The 24,197-nt window shown below is 38.8% G+C and overlaps 1 protein-coding gene across 1 annotated transcript; it reads right to left on the bottom strand.

The window, feature by feature from the left end:
• Positions 1–1,114: 1,114 nt before the first annotated feature.
• Positions 1,115–24,183, bottom strand: PTCD2 (pentatricopeptide repeat domain 2). The gene is made up of 10 exons (XM_026866787.1): positions 24,156–24,183; positions 21,956–22,048; positions 19,551–19,680; positions 18,610–18,727; positions 17,129–17,207; positions 15,857–15,948; positions 7,939–8,052; positions 6,334–6,408; positions 5,438–5,551; positions 1,115–4,092 (listed from the first exon to the last, which is right to left on the bottom strand). Exons 2-10 carry the CDS (start codon positions 21,993–21,995, stop codon positions 3,868–3,870), a joined length of 987 nt encoding a protein of 328 aa, XP_026722588.1. The 5' UTR covers positions 21,996–22,048; positions 24,156–24,183; the 3' UTR covers positions 1,115–3,867.
• Positions 24,184–24,197: the final 14 nt, after the last annotated feature.

Raw genomic sequence — 24,197 nt, forward strand, 5'->3', positions numbered from 1 at the left:
GAAACAACCCCGAAGAAACAAAAAAGTAAACCCAAAGTTGATTATCTCTAGACCTATATACTATAGGCCTCCCTACTTTCTATAGTGCTGCAAAGTTCTAAAAAGTCTTTGTTTAAACAGTTATTTAAACTTACACTAAAGTGTAGAAGTTCATTAAATACATGAAAAATCTTCTTGACGCCTGGAAGCATTCCTGAGTTCCCTGGTAATGACTAAGACTTTCACCTTCATTTTTACTGTTTTGAAGCAGAAAATTAAATTGGGAGAAGCACAGAGGAAGTGATTCTTCCTTACCAAGACTCAAGATGCTTGTGGAAAGGAAAATGAAAGAGGTATTAACCCATGGAGAAAAGCAGAAGCATTTATAGCAGGGGAGTATCAGTCCTTTGAAGACTGTACACAATCCAGATCCCATGTGAATGTAAAAAATGCTTTTACAATTCAAGTTGGAAAAGATGCCCAACTTTCTCTTCATCAGCAGCCTGTCTCCTGTGTCATTGATTAGTATTTCCACAGAATACTGTAAAAACTTAATTGCAATAATTTGCAAAGATGAATTGTTTCAATAAAAGCAGTAAGTTTCAAATTAAAAGCTGTAGATCTGTAGGTTTGTGGACTATGCCTGTCACGAGCCATTTGAGGCTGATAACTAATGCCCAGATTTTCCATTTTAAGGTGGCATGTGTTAAACACAGGGCAAACTGTTCATTCTGCTCAGCCTTTACATAACTGACACTGCAGGTAAAAGTTATCCCTAAAAATCTCATCAGGAGGAAAGTATGATCAAGAAACGCCACCTGCTGTCTCGTGGATCACTGCTCAAAAAAGCTGTTGGGAGTGCGACATGCACAAAACTCATGTTTCATTTTATTGCAGGAGCAATATTTGCAATATGATAAAAAGAAATCCTTCCCCACATAACAGTAACCATAAGAGCCCTCAGATCCTCATCTTAGCTATTTACTACACAAAGCTTTAAGCAGCATTTCCTGCAGAAGTCTCTTGCAGCGAAACCTAGAAAAAAATGTAGCAATTCACAAGGCAAATGTCTTGTTTTTTACAGATTGTTCACAAAAGAAATCTATTAATTGAATTTCACAATGTTGGCTCCAGATTGTTCACAAAAGAAATCTATTAATTGAATTTCACAATGTTGGCTTCTCTTTAATTTCTAGGTTCATCCTTGATTAAAATGCCTCAGAAGCAAAGTATAATTATTCCACTGGCTGCAGTAATGTAGTGCATATCCTATTCTCTTAGGCTGTCTCCAAAGAAATGCTCTCTAGTAATCCAGACCTTGACACTCCAGACACTTTGACCCAGCAAAATCCCTAAGTATTTGCTTAACTTTAGACAAGTTTAGTTTCCTGATCTTGGGTGCTGGGAAACCAGAAGCCAACCACACCTAAATACACTAAACTAAGCACATGGCTGAAGACTGTTCTGCATAAAAGTGGGTGTCCTCAGGACCTTGATGCATGTTCAAATCCAGGCTTTCCTGATCAACAAGCCTCTGTGCAACTTTTATGAAACAAATTTGACTTTGTTTCAAATCAGCTGCATAAATATTACAAGTTGCTCTTTTTTCCTGCCTTTTTTTTTCCCCAAGGGAGGATGTTACCCGTCTTCTACAGCACTTCCAGAGCAACCTTCAATATTCTAATGTTCAATCATCTGAATTTTGTGCGTTTCTTTGAATGTACCCTTTAATCCTTCTTGAGTCCCTGATTTCTTTTTCTGCCTAAGTATTGTTAGTTATTTAAAGGCATCCCCCTTCTCTCTCAAGAAATGGTGTTTCTTTAAAACAAATTATCAACTTAGTAGCTTGAGTAAACCAAAACCAGCCTCAGGAAAACAAGTAGTCAAGACAAAGAATAGAATACATCAGCTATACTGACAATTGTAATAGAAATTATTATTACTTCAGTTGCAGGTAGCTTACAGCCTCAGTCAGGAAACTAACCAATGCAGATTAAAACAAACAAACATCTCAGTCCTAGGATGAACAAGCTTCTTGGAATTAATGCAAGTTTGAAAGTGCCAAGTAAGGAAATGAAACAGAACTCACCTTATATATTTGATGTATAACAGGCTAAATGGGTCAAACTGTCTTCTATTGACGATAAAAATGTAGTTTTACATCAAACAGTTGTCCTGATAGTACCAACCAAGTAAACTGAAAGGTAGTTCACTTCTTTAATTTCTTTGAAACTAATTCTTGCCACATGACAAGCAGCCTGGATCAAATTTATTTGTGGAGAAAAGATTGGAAGCTACTTAAAGGCCCATATTGTATTGGAAGTGTTGAAAGAATTTCCAGCCAAGGGAAAAGAAAATGGCTAAAACCCCGTACTTACCTGATTAATGTCTGTAATTATGTCCTACACAATATTACAGAACAATTAGCTATGTTCTTTAATGTATGTAGTACTTTAACCTATGCAACCACTCATAAAGTGTGCACACATTTCACAAAAAATGTGATACAAATTTCAAATTATTCTTCACTTACACTTGCATGAAACTCCATCCACTCTTAACAGTTTTGTGCACTTTAGTATTCACAAGACACGTTGGCAATAGAAATGTTACAGAGCCTCAGAAGGAAACATCTGACCTGCTGTAGCCATATTTGCTTTGATGGCTTAAGATGTGTTTCTGCACGGGTGGGTTCCTGTTTCTTCAGTGACTCACTGGCTTCAACAAAGTCTCATATAGCATGCACAGATTCATTCACAGAAAGAATTATTTGAACTCTAACATTTACTTGAGGGGGGAGAGTTAAAATAAAAAGAACAGAAGCCAAAGGAGAGATAAGGTGGCCCACCTTGGAGAGCACCATGCTGCGCTCCACCTAGTCTTGTGTTCACAGAACTATTAAGTTCTGTACTAACAGGCTCATCACTTCATATGCAGAAGTAAATCAAAAGCACCTGAGTGCTGCCCAAGGTATAGCTGTTTCCAATTCTTTCTATTCCAGATGGTGAATGAGAAAAGATTTTTGGGTATACAGGACTCATAGTTACAAACACTAGAGCCAAGCACATTTGGCCTGGAGTCATTAAATCTATCTCAACATGAAGTTTCTTTGTACTTGCTCAATGTGTGAGTGAATTACAAAAATTATATGTAATCCTAGTCTAAAAAAGTGATGGTACTTGTTCTTAGAAACTTGTTAGGATTTAGATGCAAATTTGTATCAAGATCTGTTTGTCCTGGGAGACTTAATATCAGAAAAATTGAAGGAAGCAATATGTGGGGCTACTCACTCTGTGACTCTGACTATTGTTCAGGAATCTCCTTCTAGTGAGAAAACAACTAGTTGGTTACCATGCTATCTCCCACAGCACTTCTATGATCCCACGTGATATGAAAAAACATACTAATATATTGATTCCAAAGAAAAAGATATTGAAGGGATCAAAAGATGCTTGCTTTCCTCTGATTCTCTTCAGATGTACAGAACTTGAATAAACAGTTAAGCACTTCCACACTTTGGATGTTTTCAATCAGAACATTACATTTGAAGAAGACTGAATTTTCTTCTCATGAACCATGGAATTCAGGTCAGAAACGCATACTATTTTGTTCACTTCCATCAGAACATTTAGCATAGGAAAACCCTGATTTAAGTGCCTGAGGAAAAAATTCAAACCATTCTATCACTCCATTTCTGAACAACACACAAATACCCACAGTCACGGCTTGTTTTAGCATCAAACTGAAAGGTAGAAGCTACATGATTTGTATTTAAAATACAGTTTCACACAAACAACTTAAACTTGTGGAGGAGGGAAGAGGACATTTTATTTGAACCCGGCATCTAAGTGATGCTAACAGCAGTTCAGTTTGCCATCAGATATTGAACTATTCCAACAACAGATTTGACCGAAGAGATTGAGCAGCCTGATAGCCCAATTGCTTCCGATTTAAAAGCTTTGCAGGGGTCTTCTTTGAACTAGAAATCTGGAAAAGCATGTCTTCCATGGTGCACATGGTTATCCGTCCTGAAGCTTGTAGTTTTGTATAAATATCTCCTAATTTGGCAGAAAGGTCGGGGTTTTCTTCCATCTTTTCCCTGACTGTAGCCAGCTAAGGAGAATAAAATGACAGACTATTAAAGTTCAGAAAATGAGGATCTTAATCAACCACCATACTGAAGATCAGCAATCACTCAAAGGAAAAAAAAATGTCCACAATATATGCGGCTAATGCAATGACTCATAAGAGGATTTTATGCAGCACACATTATACATCACCAGACAATTATGGAAATGCACTGGATGCCTATTAAGAGTTTTTTAGATTTAAAACTTCTTCAAAGTTGTACATTCAGCCTAGTACACACTAACATCATTATTTTGCTTTTAAGCCCCGGAAAAGTAATTGCTTTCTGGAATCTACTTTCCAGATCAGCACAATTCTAATTATTGTTACGTATCACACTAAATGTATAGTACAGTACAAATCAACAGAAGTCAGACCACAGAACACTGAGAAGTTCTGTATGCCACAGGCAGAGTATGTCCTCAAGTATAAGTAAATCTCTTAAAAATTGGTACTGATCAATAACCTTTTATGGAAGGAATGGGTTAGGACTAATGCTTAGTCTTCTTAGGGACTGTTACAAATTTGCCAACAAAATACACCATTGATACATGTAAAAATCTATTGCAATGAATTTACAAATTGAAATGCTGCTTAAAAAAACTTCTTTTCAACATAGCAGTTAATATATACGGGCTATGTTTTGAAAGGTATGTCCCCCTTCTATCTAGTATTTATATTTTACATATTAGTTATTCATTTAATAGGCACCAGTGAAAGGCTAAGTATTTAATCATTAACACAGTCTTAAAATACCTTGTTCCATAGACATGTTCAAAATTAATAAATACACTAAGTTTCAGGAAAAGCAGCAGCAACGCTACCAAGCTGATAGGGGGTATGTACATGCTCCGAAGGAAGCCTTCTTTGTGTTCAGTACTGTAAAAGCTGGTTTTTATCATAAAATACGTAAAATATCAGAAGCTATTATTTCCCATAACACACTTCCCCATATAGCATCACAGGTCTTTGAAAATATTACCAAACTAGTAATACCACTGCGATCCGAACTTTATTCTCATTTTTACATCAAATGAAAATAGCATAGAAGTCAAGAGATTAAATATTTAATGCCTCTAGGGAACACTTCATCTACATTCAGATGAAATTTGAGCTTCTAAGAGCAAGATCCATAATAAAAAAGGGAAGCGGACAGCTAAGTGCTTTGTCCAACAGTACAAAAGGCAGCCAGCTGCTTTGGCATTTGAATGCAACAGAACCCAAACAACTTTAGTAGGGTGAACTCAGGCACCTGAAGTTCTGTAGCTAAGCCACCGTCATCATGACTCAGCCAAGTACCATGGACCTCTTCCTGTTACTGTGTACTTACCACCTGCTCAGAAAACTCAATTTTTTTCAAAAAGGGAGGAGTATCTACTTCCACTGCTGCCTCTAATGTCTTGATTACTTCTTCTAGTGAACCAGATCTGAGCTGGACAAGAACCTTGAAAATAAAATAAAATCAGACCACACCAATAGTACTTACCATCAGAATACAGAATTTTTAAAAAGTGTTTAATGAAGACATAAAGTAAAGAAGGACAAAATACATTTCTAGTTGCTGAACTGATGAAAATATATTAATCATGAAGAAAGCAGAGAGAATAATCAATTTCCACAAACCTTTGGGGCTTTTTCACAGGTGAGACCTGGAAAAGAAAGGCTGAGCCTGGTGGTAGTGATGGACCTGAATTAGCTTTTCTTTAATAAAGTGTTTTTTCCATAGCTTAGAGAGGTCACTCACCGGGCACATGCAGTAGACTTTCTCTCGGGTTGCAGACCATGCAATTAAATTTAAAAAATTGTACATATGTGATTAAGGTTCAAGGGCTGAAGGAAGCTTGAAGTGGGCAGAGCACAGCTAAGGGAGGCATTTACTTGGAGCTGTGTGTTTTTACATCTCTTGTAGTAAGAAATCAAAAAGTCACAAAATCCTAATTAGAAACTTGTTCACAGGTCTGTACTCGCAGATGTAGGACTGGTCGACGTTCCAATCCCATCTATAGCAAGAAGCAATTTTAAAAAATGTGGGAAGGGTGTTTACAATTCAGAATGTGACTCATCCAGCTGACAGAAATTATCTGCTGGCTCAAAACCAAGCTCAGCAACAGTACTGATAAACACCTGTGCTACTAAAAAGCTAGCCTTCTATTACTCTGCACACAGGTTTTTTTCCAGTATGGTATACTTCTCTGAAATATTCTAATACAAAGCAAGCATACTTACTTTAAGATTATTGTATAATTTGTTCTCTGTTTTCATGATCTGGGAACAATAAAATTTGGCCTGCGCAACATCATTCTAGGAAGGAATTATAAATAATAAAATAAATACAGTTAAACATGTGACACTTCCACAATAAAAGTTTAAGAAAAACAGTCTTTCACAACTTTTTAATGAATCACAAAACAGCATCTAGAACCCCTGCACCAAGACCCAGAGACTCCCAACAGCATTCATCCTGTGAAAGGACCACCCCACACTGGATTTTGCATGTAATGTGGCTCTTTAGAACACCAGACAGCATCCCTGTCTCAGATCAGCAGGGAAAGGAAGCATGTAACCAACATTGAACATGAGAGCTCATAAAAGATAAAATATCTACACAGATGTTCAGTTTGGTACATGTCAGAGTACTTAAATGAACTACAACATATGTTAGTTAATGTGGGTGTTTATCCTGCCCAGCATTTTTAACCTTTTGGACATACACATTTACAGTACTGTATCTATGCCATCAGCTGATTTGTACAGACAGTAAATGTTACACTGACATTTACTAGACCAACCGCTGTTACTTGAGATCAAGAAACATCTTACTCACAGCAAGATGTACTGTCAAAGATCACGCAGCTTAAGAAATAGTTAAGTGTAAGTGGAGCATTATTCTACTTGCAAAACAAGAATTTAAACTGATTTTTACATAAAGCAACAGCATCAAGGATATTTCATGTTGTTTCAGAGACTGAGATTTTGGTTTTTAATCTCAGTGCCAATGAGAAGCCCTGTCATGCCATCATGCACATGGATAATTTCAATGATGCTATTGTTCAGCGTCTCTGTTCAGACACAGTGCAAAAAAGACCACAGAGTGCATTAGAAAAAATTAACAATTCTACCTCATTCATTCAAATCTGTGAACAGGAACAAAATGCTAGCTCTTATAGTGCCTCTGACCTCTGTTTGGACATGAAACAGAGAAGGTTCAGAATTTCCTAAAGCTGTATGCACCATTAACGGCAGAGGAAATACTAGACTTAAGAATTTTCTAATCGTTATTCTTCTGCTCAATCTTTCACCTGGTACTGCCTCAGAGCCTCTTCGTATCAGTGCCTAAGGCACATGAGGTGCACGAAAATCTTGTTGTAAAAGAACATATTGTAGAGGACAGGCCACAGGCAGTAGGGCAATACATATCACAGCCTTTGAGTTTGCCTCCCAAAGTAAACACTTTTAAAGAGATGATTGTGCAAATATTTAAAATTATCATTTTATTTCTATTTAAAGGAAACCATCACTAAATAGTATCTGCAAGGCTGGGTCCATAGCCACATCTAACCTGGTGGCCCAACTCTCTTTCATTTTTTAGAAATATTCTATATGGCACTGTCACTGGCACAAAATACCTGTGCATTAGACTCGTGACATGTGTTTGGATTTCAGAATTTCCACATTCACTCTGTGTGGGAATTGTCTACAATCCTACTCTTTTGTTTGTTTAAAAGTTCTAATACTTTAAGTCATTACATAGATGAGTTATACTTCCTTTCACTATCCTTCTACAATAAAACTATAGAAATTCAGGCACAAATCAAACCAAAAGGTTCTGACCTGCTTCAGAGCAGTTGCCACAGCAAAGCAGAACGCTCGCAGCGGTAACGTGTCACCTTTTAGCTGGGCTTCTTCAAGCAGTTTTGCAGAGATTCTGCAAGACTCCAGGTTGTCCTGCATAGAAATATCAAATCTGAGTTGCACTTGTTATTCCTGTGATCTGAAAGGACTGTAGGCAATTGCAATCACATTCAGAAGGCATTCAGAGGTCAACATATGTAAGATCACCAAGGTAATCCATATCTGAACCCAACCAAGCAGATTCTGTACAGTACTTCTTGAGAAACACAACATCAAAATACGATATTCGAAGCTACAGTGTTGAGAAGAGGGTAAAAATAACTTCCATTACTTTAACAACTATGCCTTGCCCTAACTGTTTTGGCTTCTACAAGAGATAAAACAACCCCAGCAGTATGCTAAAACCAAGAGACAACACTTTCCTTTCCACTTCCTAATCATTCCCAAATCAGGAAGTAGACTTTTTGTCCTTCCTTTATACTAAAAGCTACATTAGATAGTTGTGACAGGTGCACACACACCGCTTGCCCCCGACAGCACTAGAAACTTCCCAACCATTAAAGAAACCCAGTAGTTGGGATCTAGGGATCTGGCTGCCCAGTCAGCAGGGCAAAGTCATATAGTGAACTATGGCCAGAAGATGGGCCCCCAACCAATTAAATACTTTGGTCAAAAGAAACTTTGAAATTTAAATTGATACAGTCGGCAGGATGTCAACAGAGGAATTATTAGGGAGGCATGACTGCAGACTTTCTCCCCCAGGTATACGATAGGTGAAGTAGGAGTAGTCTGACTCATGAGCAGTTGTAGAGTATAGAACATTGCCGCAGAAATAGTAGATTGCAAAGGCAAAGGAATTATGTGTGCCTTCCTAGGCAGCTGCTTGATTCAAGCACAAGAACGAAATAATGATTTTTGACATATTGGCAAGGATAATTTAAAAAAGCAATTGGAAACATTGTTTAAAGGGAGATCTGAAACAAGCGAGAGAGCAGACATGTCTGTTAGAACAAAAAATCATGCTAGCACAAGTGAAAAAGTCCCCCAGTACTGTCCAAATCCAGAAGTTGATTGCAGGTGCAGACCCCAAGGATTGGAATGGGATCATTTTGGGGACACTCTGATGAAAATATTCTGAAGAAGGAGAGGAGTTGGAGGAAACAGAGAGGCACATGGGCCCACAAGGTGGAACCCCCAAACCACTGTCTGCATGACCTCCTGGGCAGTGTCTGAGCTCAGTGAATTGCAAGTTAACTTATCAGACAAGCCCCGCAAAACAGAAACCAAGTATCTGTGGAGAGTTTCTGTAACTGGAGACGATTGGCTATCATTGACGGATGATGGTTTAAACAGGGGGGTTCTAGAGTCCAGGAGTGTTTCTCAGTGATGGGCTAGCAGGTGGCCAGTCAGTAACATCCCAAGTGGCTTACTGGGCTGGGGGTGTGGATCCCAAAGAGCAAGGAGAACCTATTACTATTGAAGGGGTTGTCAGGGCTGATGGAAGGAGTACAAAAGGCTGCTTGTGCTCAGGCAATATATGAAAGAGGGCAGCAAGGGATACCAATGGCAGTACTGGTGGACCCCAGCCACCTTAGATCTATTATAAGGGGACTACTGAACACTTTAAAAATACATATTCAGTCCCTCAGAGAACGGATTCAGGGGGCCATTAAACATAATCAGCAAAACCCTCGGAATTTGTGCACGCATGTACTGACATGGACAGAGATGTTACATGATATAGCTAGTTACGGGTGTGAGACAGGATGAACTGATCTGGGTGGTGGCACAGATGGAAACAGAAAGAGCTGGCAAGCTAGTCAGAACTCCCACTGCAAACATCTTCCCCACCAGGAATCTGAACCCTTCTGAGGTAGATCAGATCAGACCCATGATCCAGGAAGGAACAACCTTTGGTGAAAGGCAGTAACACTGGGGGTACCCAGGCACAGTCAGTCCATTGACCATATTTGAAAGCTGGTGGAATTGCTAGAAGGGAAAACTGAAAAACAATGGGCAACCACACCTTCTCATGATAGCGTAACTAGTCCTTTTGTGTTCCTGCAAAAGAAATTGACAGTTAAAAAACTAAATGATGCAGTTTTGGGTTCAGGTCACCCACTCCGCATGGTGAATACTTGCCAGTGGTCCACTTATGGACCTTATACACATATTTCCATGGGCCCAAGATTAATAAATTTAGAATTTTTAATTGGTTAGTGTTTAACAAGCCCATAAGTTAAGGTAATAATAGGGTTAACTGGTGTAGCAGAAAAATGTCCCATAGCTTGAACTCAACTTTGGCTACCTGGAGAAAAAAGAATGACAAAAGTGTTTTGAGTCCTTATAAAGGAAATATAGTGGGATTCAATGTGCTGATAGGGAAACAATTGTATCTAATGGCAGGGTGTGGAGTTTCGGGAGCTGAGGGGCAAAAGCCACCCATGTAAGGACTATGCAACATACAGAGGCCCTTAATGTACTAAAGGATGAATTTAAGATGTATCAGAGACTAGTCCCATTGCAATGGACTGTGAGATCCATTAAGGGTGGAGTGAGGATTTGCCACAGACACTTCATACTATGGTGTGATTCAAATGGTACCATGAAGGGCTGGCTAGACCTTTGTCATTCTATTCCACCTCATTTAAGAATGACACTTAAGAAAGCAACAACAGCACTCAGAATGGGAGAAGGGACTCCTCTCACTTACCAGAGTAGTTAAGTGAAGGGGTTACGTACATCACAAGATATTACAGTGCAGGGGCCCTTTCCCTCTACTAAACTAGATCCTTAAAGAATCACCCCTTCCTGAGAGGGTAGTCCAGAAGGCCATGATACAGAAGTGGTATGTCTACTTAGAAGAGGTTAGCCAATTGCTCCTGTTGAAAGAGGGCCTGGTCAAGGCCCCCAGATTACAATAGCCTCGAAACCTTGATTGAACCTTGTTGGGTTGGCCCTACAAACCTTCTTCAATTAAGGAAACACCTGTGTGGCAGGAGTTTGTGGCAGGCACCAATATGCATGGAATATGGTTCACTGATGCATCTGCCCATCAAATAGGGTACCAGGAAAACAATTACAGAGGAGGGAGAAGGTAGCACACAACACAGGCCATTGGATGCCCTCCTGCTGGCTGTGGAGAATGGTGGCACTGTAATTTACAGATCGCTATGCGACTTATAAGGGCACCAGAGAGTGGATATGCCAGTGGGAATCCAATCAGTGGGAGGTAGGCTGTACAAAGGTCTAGTAATGTTTGCTAGAAACAGGCAGATCACAACCCCTAAAGGTGAGATGTGTAAAGGGCCATGAAAGGAACGGAACCCCCACTGAGAAATGGAATCAACAAGTAGATAACCTAGCTCAAATGAAGGTGGTTGACAGCAAAAAGGAAGACTGCGGGCAGTTGGCTGAGTGGCTGCACACTAAGCAAGGCCACTCAGGGAAAGTAGACTTCTATTATGGGTGTTGGTCTCAGGGATGGCCAGTATCTATGAAAATCTGTGAGGCAGTCCTCACAGCTTGCCCACAATGCCAAATAAGGCTCAAAGTCAACCATGCAAATCAAGCACTAGCCCAACACATTAAACAAGGCAAAGCTCTTCGGTGCAAATCAATTTTATTGCTCCTTTGAAGATATTCCACAGGAAGAGATATATTTTGGTAGGAGTAGAGGTGGTATTGGGACTGACTATGGCCACAGCTGTTAGTACAGCCACTGCAGATCAGACAGTCTATGCTCTGCAACAACAGTTTGGTATTTTCCCTGAATGTATCCAGTGTGATAACTAGTCGGCATGTAAGGATGGGTAACCAGTCTCCTTCAATCTTTAATAATGGTTATGATTACCATAATTTTTATTATATTAAGATGTATTAAGCACGTGGTATTGAAATCTGTGTTAACTGTGGAGCATACTCTCTTAAAACCTGTTCACATATTAGACATTCCCATGCAACTGTAGAATATTATTTCCCTATTTGATTGTTGCTGTTGCTGACTGTTATTATAATGTTGACTGTGGTTATACAACTGATTGTTTTTACTGTTGTTTGATGTCACACTGTTGGCTGACACTGTATTATTCATTGTTAACAGTAATTTGTAATAGTCTGAAAATAATTAAGGAATAAAGATTCACAGTCACCATTAAAGCTCACTGACACCGTGCTCCCTTTTAACTTTGGAAGGAAGAGATGACTGTACCACCATTCCAAAGAAACCAGTCAGGCATTACTGTGGATTCTGTGGAAGGTGCGTGCTCCCCCCTGACAACACTAGCAACTTCTCACCTGTCAGAAAAAACTAGTAGTTAGGACTTGGGGGTCTAGCTGCACAATCAGCAGGGCAAAGACATATAGTGACTATGGTTGGAAGATGAGCCCCCAACCAATGAAATACTTCTGTCAAAAGAAACTTCTGGACTGTAACCATATACGACCACATATCAGATTTGACTAGGAGGCCCACTGGACAGCCATTTTGAGTCAGTCCTCCTGGGAGTAGTGGGTCTGCAGTTGGGGACTCCCTCCTTGCCCCGGTTCAGATGCCACCTAAGAAAACACCTAAAGGTTGAGAGCCTTCATCTTGAGCCTTCATGACTGCACGCTCTGAGTCATCACTCCAAGTTTAGGATCCTGAGTTGGCTGCACAGTATTAATTCCATTTGTCATCTTGAACCTGTGGTTTACGAATATCTGTTGGAGTGTTAAGTGATTGTGATTAAAACAGCCTTCATTCCTACTTTATCACCCATTCAACAATTTTGGTCAAAATAAATTTTGTTGGAATTTGTCATCTGCCTAATTTGATTTTGTAAGCCTCTGTGACAATATTTAATGAAAATCAGTGTTTTCTAAACACTGAACTACTCAGCACCATTACACTAAAAAAATCTGTGTATGTGCAAATTTGAATATTCAGCAATTGTTAGCCTCTCTTACATATTAAATCTTTCAAGACTTTTCCAATGTATATACTCTAGTAAAATAGCTTAGTCATTTGCCTGTTTTCTAACACAGAAAGCTTCCATTATTGCTGGGACTGTTTTCAATAGGAGTCTCTAGTAAAAGGCAACGAGTTTACCTGTGTGTTATCTCACAAACCACCAACTGTCAAGAACGATGCTTCTCACACTGGAAATTATGAGTTGACTCGACCCCAAATAAAATACCTGCCAAACTTAAAAGCTGGCTGCAGGAAGGTCTTGTAACAACTGGTACCACCAATATGGATAAGAGCCTTCATATTTCTTGCTAGTATTTGGTGTTGATATCTGTTCCTACTGTTCAAAGTGTCATTCCAGCAAAATACTGGCCATAATTTAAGGGATAGGGTCATCCTTTGGGTGTTTAAGGGATGTTTTTCCATTCCACTCAATGGTCTGCACAGCTTGCAAAAATATCTTTTAAAACACATAAGAAGCCTGTGGTTTAAAACATGTTCTTTGAAAATTTAGAAACATTTTGCCACCAGAGATTAATTAAATGTTTTGTTGTCATCAAAAGGCCTATAGCCCTTTCCTGCGCTAACAGAAGGACTATCTATTACCTCAGAGGATAGCAGTGCCTTATGATTTAAACCATCCCAGAATTGTTTTAAAGTTGACCTCTGAAACACTTCTGTACAAAGATAAAACATTAATTCTTTTGTTTATCCACTAGCAATAATCTGAGTGTTAAGTCCTGTAAATGTTTCTGTACTGGTCTCTGGTTATTCAAAAGAAACCAAGAATTAACTGATCTTAAAGATACCAGCACCAGGCCTTGGGTGGAATCGAACAGGAGAATGAAACCAGAAATTTTCTGCTCAAACCAAAGGTGCTGGCTATTCTGGCCTGTCCATCTCTGGTCTATAGGGCTGGGCCCGTTTGCAGCGACTCTGGCAGCCTCAACTACGGGTGGAGGCACTGCATAGGATTTCCCCCTTGCCGGGACAGGCTCTCCAAACCCTCGCTGTAACCGGGGCTGCCCAGCCACTGCGGGGCTGGGTGATGATAATATATGCAAGTGGTGATGTATTTTTCTTAATCTCCATTCTCTCTCTCGTGTAGTAATGATTTAATGCATTACCCTGTTTTTTCCTGTTTGCTGCTCTAAGTGCACTATTCTGGTTTTTCTTACTTCAAGTTTTCTGTATTACACTGTTATGACTAGTAAAGTACGTCTGTTCTTTTCAGTCTCGTGTCTGAGTTCAAGTGGTATCCTTAATCAGCAGAACAAAGGGTTACTACAGTTTATTCCCTTATTGATAATATTTTATCTGAATGAAGAAAACCCCCACAAATTTATTGTGGCTTTTAAAACAAGGAAGTGACAGTTTAGATTTATTTCCCTCCTATTTTTATCAATTTGCTAAACAAGTAATGATAAGCCGTGTTCTCTACTGAAAAACACAGGTATGGCCAGAAGCAGTAGAAAACAAAAGTTTCAGGAACCTCTTACTGTTGCACATGCCATGGATTCAAGCCTTCTGACAGCAAGCCATGGAAAGAACCATGTAAAGATTTTAGGGAACAAGCTACAGCAGAAGGAATAAAGGATACCTCAGAGAAACACAGTGGGTTCCTCTGAAAGCCTTTACCTAAATGGGTAGAGTATAGACCAAGGAAAAATTCTGCAGTGGTAAATATTTCCTTAGTGGATGCTAGTAGCAAACACCAGCTTATAAACGTGGGTTGTAGCATAGTGTCAAAGTCTTTGTACATTCAGAACTTTCTAAAAAGGATGCCTTCTACATAAGGTAACATCCCTAAACTGACTGTAACCATCAGTCTCTAGCTGTTTTTAACATCAGACAACTACAGCAGGTCTTCCTCAGCTCTGCTTACTTCCCCACTCTAAACGCCAAAGCCACATGGCTTTCTATCTCCCCCGACCTAAAGGCAGCCCTGATTCATCAGACCTGAGAATTTCAGAAGCACCGCATAAATTACTGCTGAGCTACCATTTTAGGCCAACTCCTTTTCATCACATATGCACTCAGTTTCATTGTATGATTAACTGAGGAACCTGAGGAAATCTAGTCTAGTGGTATAATTTCTCCTCAGCAAGTGTTTTTTTTCCTAAAAACATGGGGAAATTGAAAAAGAGTTTCCTACTGAGTTTGCAAAGGGCCTATGTTAATATATCAAATTTCAGAACTGTTTCAAAACTGGAGAGGAAGGTCAAAATAAAATAATAAAAAAGGCTGGGGATCTCAGTTTGCTACAAAAGGGGAACAATTCTAATAAAACACTCGTAGAACCTGTATAGCCTAGTTTCTAATTGTATTCATGCTCTTTATGAGCTAAAAATACAGTTAAGCTTAAGGAGCAGCCTGTCTTGCACTGAAAGCGTTCATCTAGGTTTCTTTTCTCCACTCAGCTGCCCATTTTCATCAGGCACACAGAAACAGATCACCTTTGAGAACTCTAATCCTTGTCAAATTTGGTGCCATTACAGAAATGGTTCAACGTTACTTGAAGGGGGAGGGGAGAAATACATGGATGATATCTGACAAAGGGAACATATCATATATATGCCTTGCCTCTTAAGGAAGCCAGATTATAAAACCATTATTGAGAATCAAGCAGAGTACAGTCTGAAGAGATGCACAGACCCCACAGAAAGAATACCATCAGCTAATCAAAGGCTGTACGAAATTCATTCCTTAGAGTGTATATTCATGTACTTTATTGGAGATTTGCTTTGTGACATTAGTTTTTATGGGAAGCTATATATGTGCACCATATCATCCACAATGAAGCAATTTAGGACTTAAATATGTCTAAAATATTTGCACTAGATAAGGAATCATGACTGGGAACATAAGGAAATTTTAAAATCCAAAAAAAGGAAGACATAGAGAAGGCATTTAAAATACTTTTTCATCGTGTAAACTGGAAATGCTTACCAGTTTGTAACATATTGCAAATGCAAGTAGATAGGTTTCTTTGTTGAAAGGTATACCTTGTTTTTTCATTTCTACCAGAACTTCCAAAGCACCTATCAAAAATACATTGGTGTTACTCACTTCACAAATTTAAGGCTGTACATTTAGTAACTGGAAAAAAAAAAATTCAACATGGTATGAGTTCAGTAAGTCTATTTCAAAATAGAAATGTAAACTGAAATTTGTTACTTTTTAAACAAAACTACATTTCAAAAAAGTTTTAATTTAAGATCAAATGGATGTAATTATTTCTTCCCATCCAAGAGGTTTTCAATCTACATTAGAATCTGTCCTTACTGGTCTATTATTTTCATACAAATCTAAAACTAAATTCCAGATACTTGACAAACCACTCATTATTCCTAACTGCCCAGAAAGCAAGCCTTTTAAACACATGATCAACACTTCCACCATTTTAGGGAAGCTATCTAACAGCTCCTCGATAACACACATGCTTCACGACACCACAACACAGCATTCAGGCTCTGATCTAGTTATTTTTACATTGGTTCAGTCTCAACTTTTAGAACAACTGATTTAGATCTGTCAGACGACAAGAGACCAAGCACTGCGTGTTCAACAAACTTCAATAAAGGGATTTGCTTGAAAAGCTTACTCCATACTCAATTAAGATTTTCTCATGGAAAGTCTTTTCAGTCAGATCAGATGATTCCCCCTTATCCTCACAAAGGACCAAACTGATTTAAAGCATTTGACTTAAATATTGCAGTAGCCACACTGTATGGGCAGACTAGTAAGACAAACCAAGACTACTGTCTGATTTTGCTATCAAAGGGAAAAGAGTACTCTTCCCTGCTCTGACACAATTGCAGGACTGCCAAAAAAATGTTGAAGAACTTACTGTTCCAAAAACCACATAAACCAAACTCTAAATAGAGAACACAAAAAGCTTTGGGAAAATAAGAATCAAAAAGAAGTTAAGCCTTCAGAGAAGAGGGTTTAGGAAACAAGCCACCTGGATAATCACAACTCTGTGCAACTGAGAATGTCAGGAATATCACTGGAAGTATGAAACAAATACAGCCTTCAATTTTTATTACACACTACACTGCAGTTCATTCACATCTACACAGATTTACTTGATGTTTGGCCTTCTAAACCCATAAAGCAATCACCAATATTCATTAAATATATATATATTTATATACACACACACTTACAGTGAGAAGCATCCTCCTCAAAATGCATTTGCCTTAGCAACACAGTACTTACTTTCAAAATGGCCCTTTTTAAATAACATAGTCATCAAAATATGGAATGATGTACTGTCTGAGAAAAAACCATGCAAATTCTGGAGAAAAAACATACAAACAGAGTAAACATAAATCAAGTTAGGACAGTGAGCATTCTTACTGTGCACAGCATTTAGCAGGTCTTCTGACTGGACTAAGCCCCACCTTCACAAGTTCAACATTTAACTCCCTGGGTTTCCTGACTGTTCCTCTGTCAAGTAACGTCCAAAATACCAGTGACTCAGTATGGTCAAAAGCTCGCTAAAATTAAACAGAAATTTCCAAGAGATTCCCACTATCATTTTTAATTAATTATAGATTGTGACCTCTAAGTTAACACAAGCGGAAGTCACTGGCTAATGGCAGCTCCAAAATATCAGCAGAAATAAAGCTTGCAAGTGATTAATGTCTTCGAGGTAAAGTACCACCACAATGAAACTGAATGAATTTTTTGATAATCACAGTATCAAATGATGAGCAGATCAGCACAAGGGCTTGACTGATGACATAGTAGGAGAAGAAAGAGCAAATGTATTTTAAATTCCACTTTAATCACACTGTGTGTTGGGAATACACAAATAAAATGCCACAGGTATTAAGTCTAAATTTCTGCAGCAGAGTCTGATGAGGTACTGTAACTGTATCCGTTACAAAGCCCTGCAAGTACTGCAGGACCTGTCTTAAAAACATAGATCTCAATCAGAAAAACCAAACCAAAACAAGAAACCTCACATTCCATTTCTGGCTAGACACATCTCACGTATTAATGAATTAACATCATAGAGATGGACTTTCCATCAGAGATTTCCACCAGAAATCCACCAGAGATTTCTGAAGACACAATATTATTGTACAGAATATTTTTAATTTATAATACACTGGGCATGATTAATATCTTGTGGTAATATCACACACAGCATTTTACAGATGTTCAAAAGCAAGTCCTTAAGTTTCTTCAGCACTAAAATGGCCAAGTTCCTGAGTTGAGGAACATCATACCACCTCTACAGGGTTCAGAGTGAGTTTGAAGTACAAAGTAACATGATAAATATGCTAGTGCAAATAATCCAAGGGATTTCAGAGGACTACTACATAAAAACTCAGAAGTGTTCACTTCCAAGAATGACCTAATGCAACACAGGATTCAGGAAAACATGCATCCGCTGCGTTCATTTGAGGAATTATTTTTTTAATCAATACCTTTTATTCAAATGATGTAATTACACAGAAGTACAATAATAAACTTATCAAACTAGCATTTAATTTTCTTTTAGTTACTGTTTTGCTATTTATAAAATAAACCCCATGTAATCTGCATCCTTACATTAATGTATAGACGTTCTTGATACCACAATACTTCAAGTCTATATGCTCATGCAAGGTTCACATGTAGCATACACATTATTCATATTGGACTAATAACAACAACAACAATATTTTTAAAATATATAGGGGAATTACCTGATCTTTGATAAGTTCTACTGCAGGCCTTTCAAGGTCCAGCTCAAAACACAGCCTCATGAAGAGGGGTCCAAATTTAAAATTACTTAAGTCTGCAATTCCATTCTGTTCATGGTACCTATTAGAAAAATTTTTAAAAGTTTATCACACAGGACATGGAATTTGTCAAGGGAAAACAGCTTTAAATAGACAGCAAGGTCTGTACGTGCAATGACAGAGGTACACTTCTCTATCTGCACCAGCTAATGACATTTAGATAACAGATTAATTTTATTGAAAAAATACTGGTTTAATCAAACAAGTAAATTAACTAGTAATATGTAATGTCTTTTATTTCCAGTAAAGTAACTTGCATTGGATTAGTAACAGAATGAGTCTCTGCCATAAAAGTTCCCAGCTAGTTTACTTCTATTCACAGAGCAATAGCACAGGAAGCTGCAGCAGTCTATTTTAGCAGCAGCACAAACTAAGATACCTCAACTTTTTCTCTCCTACACTAAAAAATAAAAAACCAAACCAAAACAAAAGTGCTTCACTTTTTTCTTTATAGCTCCTACACTGTAATTGCTGGTGAGGCTTTCATTCACAAAACCTCCTGACCTGTCACTGCTGGGTCCAGACCAGTTTATAACCAGGCTTGTCTTGGCTGGAAACACCGCTGAGCACACCACTACCTCCCAGCTGAGAGAAGGTATTTCTGAGTGGGTCACCACCCATTCTGCATAAACTTTGCTCCTCTAGCTTGACTCTCCTTTGATCTGAGAGTCTCAGAAGGGTTGGAAGATCGACAGTAAATGAAAATACAGCCTTAATTTAAGGGATTAACTATGCATATAGACACTGCATTAGTGCAAGCCCTCAACTGCAGACCTAACCTGAGATGATCTAATAAGAGCAAAAAAATGAAGAGAGAAAAGTGTTACCTGGATTGTTAAAAATACCTGTAAATAACTTTTCTGGCTAGTTCCACATCAGATGAAGTCTGACATAAATGCAGTAAATTTTTTAATTCATTTCTGAGAATAATTCCATTTTTCTTTAATTTTTCTTTAATACTTTGAAAATATGGATCTGAAAATAAAACACATTATAGCAGCAGTCTATAGACAATTCCATTACCTGCATAGTTGGTACCTGAAACATGGAGATTCAGTGAAGCAGAAAGATTGTTTTTTTTCACCAAGGAAAATGCATAAAGCTTTTCACAGACAAGCATGCCTAGGTGTCTCCCTGAAGTCATGTCAGACTTGGAAAACCAAGAAGATGGTTATTGTGAACTTAATTTCATTGTGCAGGTTATGGAATATGACAGGTAATATAAAAATTATAAAGATGAAGGAAGTTTTGTAAGTGACATTTTCTGCCTTATGTTCTATTTTTAAGAAGCAAGCAAACAAACAAAACCAATCCCACTCAGCATTCCTTCTACTCAACACTGTTCATACAGAAGATTTAAATCCCTTCACAACTGATGCAAACAGTCATATACAATTAATATATTTCTATACATAGCCATAAATTTAGAGTTGGTTACCTTCCCCCCCTAAAAAGGTTTCTCTATCCAGCATGTTTTCCTGTGACAAAGCAAGCACAAAGACAAGTCCTTCAGTTGTTAATCTCAAGGCTCTGATTCAGACATACACAAAAATCATGTGTACCACCTTGCAGACCCATTCCTCTAATGGTTCTGCCCCCTGTCTTGGGCAGAGAAGTTAACTTTATGTAGCAGTTGCTGGGTCACTGCTATTTCCAAGCTAGTAACCTACACAAGAGGTACAAAGCAAGCACCCCAGAGAAGAACATATACAGCTACTGGATGCATATCTGTTACTACATGCAAACACAAGTCCTTACTCAAGACAGAGATGCAGAGCTGAATTCTGTGAAGTCAGAAGAATGTATACATATAAGTATGCATATATAATAGTTATGATATTTTCAGAGGTGCACAAAAATTTAAAAACCAGCTGGGATCCAAACTGTATTTGTAAAGAGCACATAATAGTTATTATAACTATTGCAGGCAATTGTTTAACTGCTGTAGTTAAGAGTATAACTATGATAGTTAATAGTTGCATTATAATAAATAATAGCTATTACATATTTGGTGTAACTGAACATCTATTACTGCTTTTCCACTTCTAAACCAAGTTTATTACCAGCCATAATTACTTCTTTTCATGTTTCAAGTATTAGACAGAAGCCATGCACATACATAGGTGCTTAGCACATTGTTTTCATCAATTCTCAGAGGCTACTATTTGTACCGAACAAAAAGGCCAACTGTGACTGTAAAGCCAAATATTTGGCTTCTACAAACCTGTTTTAGCAAGAGTCATTGACCCATAGCAATAAATTCCATGTATCTCAAGAACAGGATGAATAATCCCAAATACAAGTACCTCATCATCACAGCAAAATATAATATTACGACCTGCCACTGCCTGATTTAAATACTACTTTCACTTAATATAGAAAAACTATCATGTTGACTTCACTTCCCTCTCTGTCCCAGACAACTAGTTTATATAAAACTAAATTTGATTATTTGACTCTTCCTTTCCGTACAAAAACCCTAGAATTAACTAAATCCTTTAGAACAATTGTCAGTTTGTATCACTAGAACACACCTGCAAATGATTAAACAGGTGCAGGAAATGTGAGTTTTACTTAACCTTTCTTAAATATTAAGGGCAGATTTATGTTTTTATTTATGTTCCTTAAAGAAAGGAATTTGTATACAATGTAAACAGCATGACAAAATCCTCATCAGAAAAAATCCACCAATCTTGCTCCTTCATTAATGTGGAAAACCTGAAATTATTTTTCATATTCTGAGTACGCATACATCATCTGGAATTGTGTGTACAGCTGAGAACTTACATTAGATAAAAGGGAAAAAATCTATACCAATTAACTAAATTTACAGAGCAGATTAAAACAGAATTACAGGCATAGGCCTTCTCTGGATAGTTAAGTAGCTACTAGGTTTGTATTAACCCTCTCTGATGATGTAGTTGAAGCAAGATATGTAGACTGAAACAGTATTTTCTATTAGACTATCTGGCTAAGTTGGAAAAGCAAGGACACAAACATTTCAGGTCTTAAGTAAACATCTTGCAGACTTGAAACCTTTTCCGCATTTTCCAACACAGCATAACTAATAATGTTTCATTCTATTGAGCCACAGATCTTCCAAAAAATTTAGTTACAAAAAATCTGCAAGAGGAAGACATAAGTTGCTGCTTTAAATGGGGTCAGTTGGTGTCATATGATAATGACTTGTCTTGTTTCCTAGGACTCTGGCTAAAATTGAGAACGGTCATTATGAAATAAATAGTAATACCTTTATTGCCATGAACTTCATTTCTAATTGCCACTTTCATCTGCTGAAATGCTTGTAACTTTATATCATCTTCTGTTAGTAGATACCGCTTCCCTACCATAAGAAAAAAAGAGGTTGAGTTTTACATCACACTGTTTTAATACTACTGAACTTTTCATTTATGAATTACTGCTGTTAATTATTGTGTGATGCCAGACCACTGGCAGGAGGACATTAATAAAAAGACTGAAAAAATTGTCACTGACAAAAGAAACTGAGCACCACATCACAGCTTTCCAGAGTTAACATGTACAGGATGAAGAAGTATATATTTATTAGATGTGCAAAAGAAAAACTAGAGACACCATTCCTCTCCACCTAGACAAGGTAACAAAGGGATTCTGCCCAAGAATCCTCCCCTTTCATGCTTTTATAATGATTTGTCTTGTCATCTCTTTTTTCACCACAATTCATAGGGGCACAGCTTCCTTTCCTCACATGTGCTGTCTGCACTATTGTAGAATGCTCTGGAAGCTCCAAACACAGTAGCAAGACAAAAGGAAAAAACACAAAGCTTATTAATTGAATTGTAGTAACACTCAGGAGACCGAGTGAAGTGCTGGGCCTAGAATATCAAAATTAACTTTGGGTGCTGACCTCAACCGTACTGTGTTGTAAGCTCCTTCAGCAAAAGCAGCATGCAAATGTATTTGTGAAGGTTTTGCTGCCACAAAACTAGCTCTCCAGTAGATTTTTATTTTCAACCAATGATTTTGTAACAGAGAGTCACTGCAATAGTTCACGTTGTCACAATCTAATCTTTTAAGTTTTTGTCTTCTTAAAGAATGATTCTAATCTTGGAGGGGCAAGAGCAAGTACTGACCTCAGTTAGGTTATTTATTCTCCTCTGCATTTTTCTAGCAAAATGTAACAGGCCATGCAAATAAAGAAACTTGTTTTCTATGTAAGTGAAGCATGCTAAGGACCCACTTCATAAAATGTGAAGAAAAAACTCCATTAAATGGCAACTTTAGCCATTAAATTTAATGAAAACAGTTTCAATGTGTAAACAAATACATTTTATCCAGCATGAAATTGGCCTGGATTACCCTGTCATTTACTTCCCACAGACCCTTCTCATATCATTTACTTTCCACAGACTTTCTCAGCTGGTCTAACACTGAAAGACCATCCCTGGCCTGGACCTCTCCAGAGCTGATGTGGAAACTATGCCAGTGCCTGGGGTGGGACAGGCAAACCTCACCGCATGGATGCTCAGCAGTCACAGGCAGTGTCAGTAGAGAGGTTGGAGAAGCAGAACTTCATCCTTCTTGAATTCAATTTGCTGAATTCTACCACTATTTAAATTCACACTTTACAGTGTTATAGAAATAAACCAGTGCAAAATCAAATAAGAGGGCCTCTGAGAAAAAGAGGAGGGAGGTTTGATACGATGGCTGGCACATGCAGGCAGTGCAGACCATCCTGGAGAACTCAACCAACCAACCTGCTTTACCTCAGACATGCTGCAACCCTCTATAAATGTGGCCAGTGACGAGCAGTGGGCAGACCACCACTCGGGGGGATCTTCATGTCTCTGAGGTGTCTTAACAGACCTCTAAACTGACTGAAACCTCCACTGACATTGGTGCAGCAGGCTGGGAGCCCAGATGGGGCCTATGCAGGGGAGCCCTCTGCCACACACCTCCTTTCCACACTCCTCCCCTCCGTTTCATCCTCTGGGAGTGCCTTCAAAATGCCTCTGAAGCCCTGGTACAGTGCTGGTGGTGGTGACAACCAGCAGTCACAGCAGCCCAGGTTCTGGATGATGTTGCCACCCTCCCAGAATAAACATGCATTTACAGAGCTGCATGGTTTGGTTTTTGGTTTTTTTTTAGTGGCTCACATCCAGCATGCGATAGATTAACACTGCTGCCACCCCTCCCCGTGGGATTACTCTGCTGCACCTGCTCGGCCTCCCGGCCGCAGCACAAGCTGGCCCGCTCTGAAGCCCACTGGGAGGCCCTCGGCTCTCCCGCCCCGCACCGAGAGGGGACATCCCCGCAGGAACTACAACTCCCGTCAGGCAAAATGCTGGCGGCCGCCGCCGGGCCTGCCGGGAGTTGTAGTACTCCGGTCACGCACTCGGACGTCTGTCAGCCCAAGGCCCCGGCCGGCACCCCGCCGTCCCCCCTGCGCCCCGCCGCGCAGCCCACGGTACCTCCAGGCGCGTAGCCCCAGCAGCCCGAGGCCAAATTTAATA

The sequence above is a fragment of the Athene cunicularia genome (assembly GCF_003259725.1).
Source record: "Athene cunicularia isolate RWA chromosome Z unlocalized genomic scaffold, athCun1 chrZ_part4, whole genome shotgun sequence".
Classification (NCBI taxonomy): domain Eukaryota; kingdom Metazoa; phylum Chordata; class Aves; order Strigiformes; family Strigidae; genus Athene; species Athene cunicularia.

Bases quoted from the DNA above. Each gene is read 5' to 3' on its own strand.
- PTCD2 (XM_026866787.1), bottom strand. From the start codon at position 21,995: ATGAAAGTGGCAATTAGAAATGAAGTTCATGGCAATAAAG. The intron at 6,409-7,938 runs GTCAGAACCTTT...ATTCCTTCCTAG, and splicing joins TGGCAACTGCTCTGAAGCAG to AATGATGTTGCGCAGGCCAA. The intron at 5,552-6,333 runs GTAAGTATGCTT...TTTATTTTCAAG, and splicing joins AATTATACAATAATCTTAAA to GTTCTTGTCCAGCTCAGATC.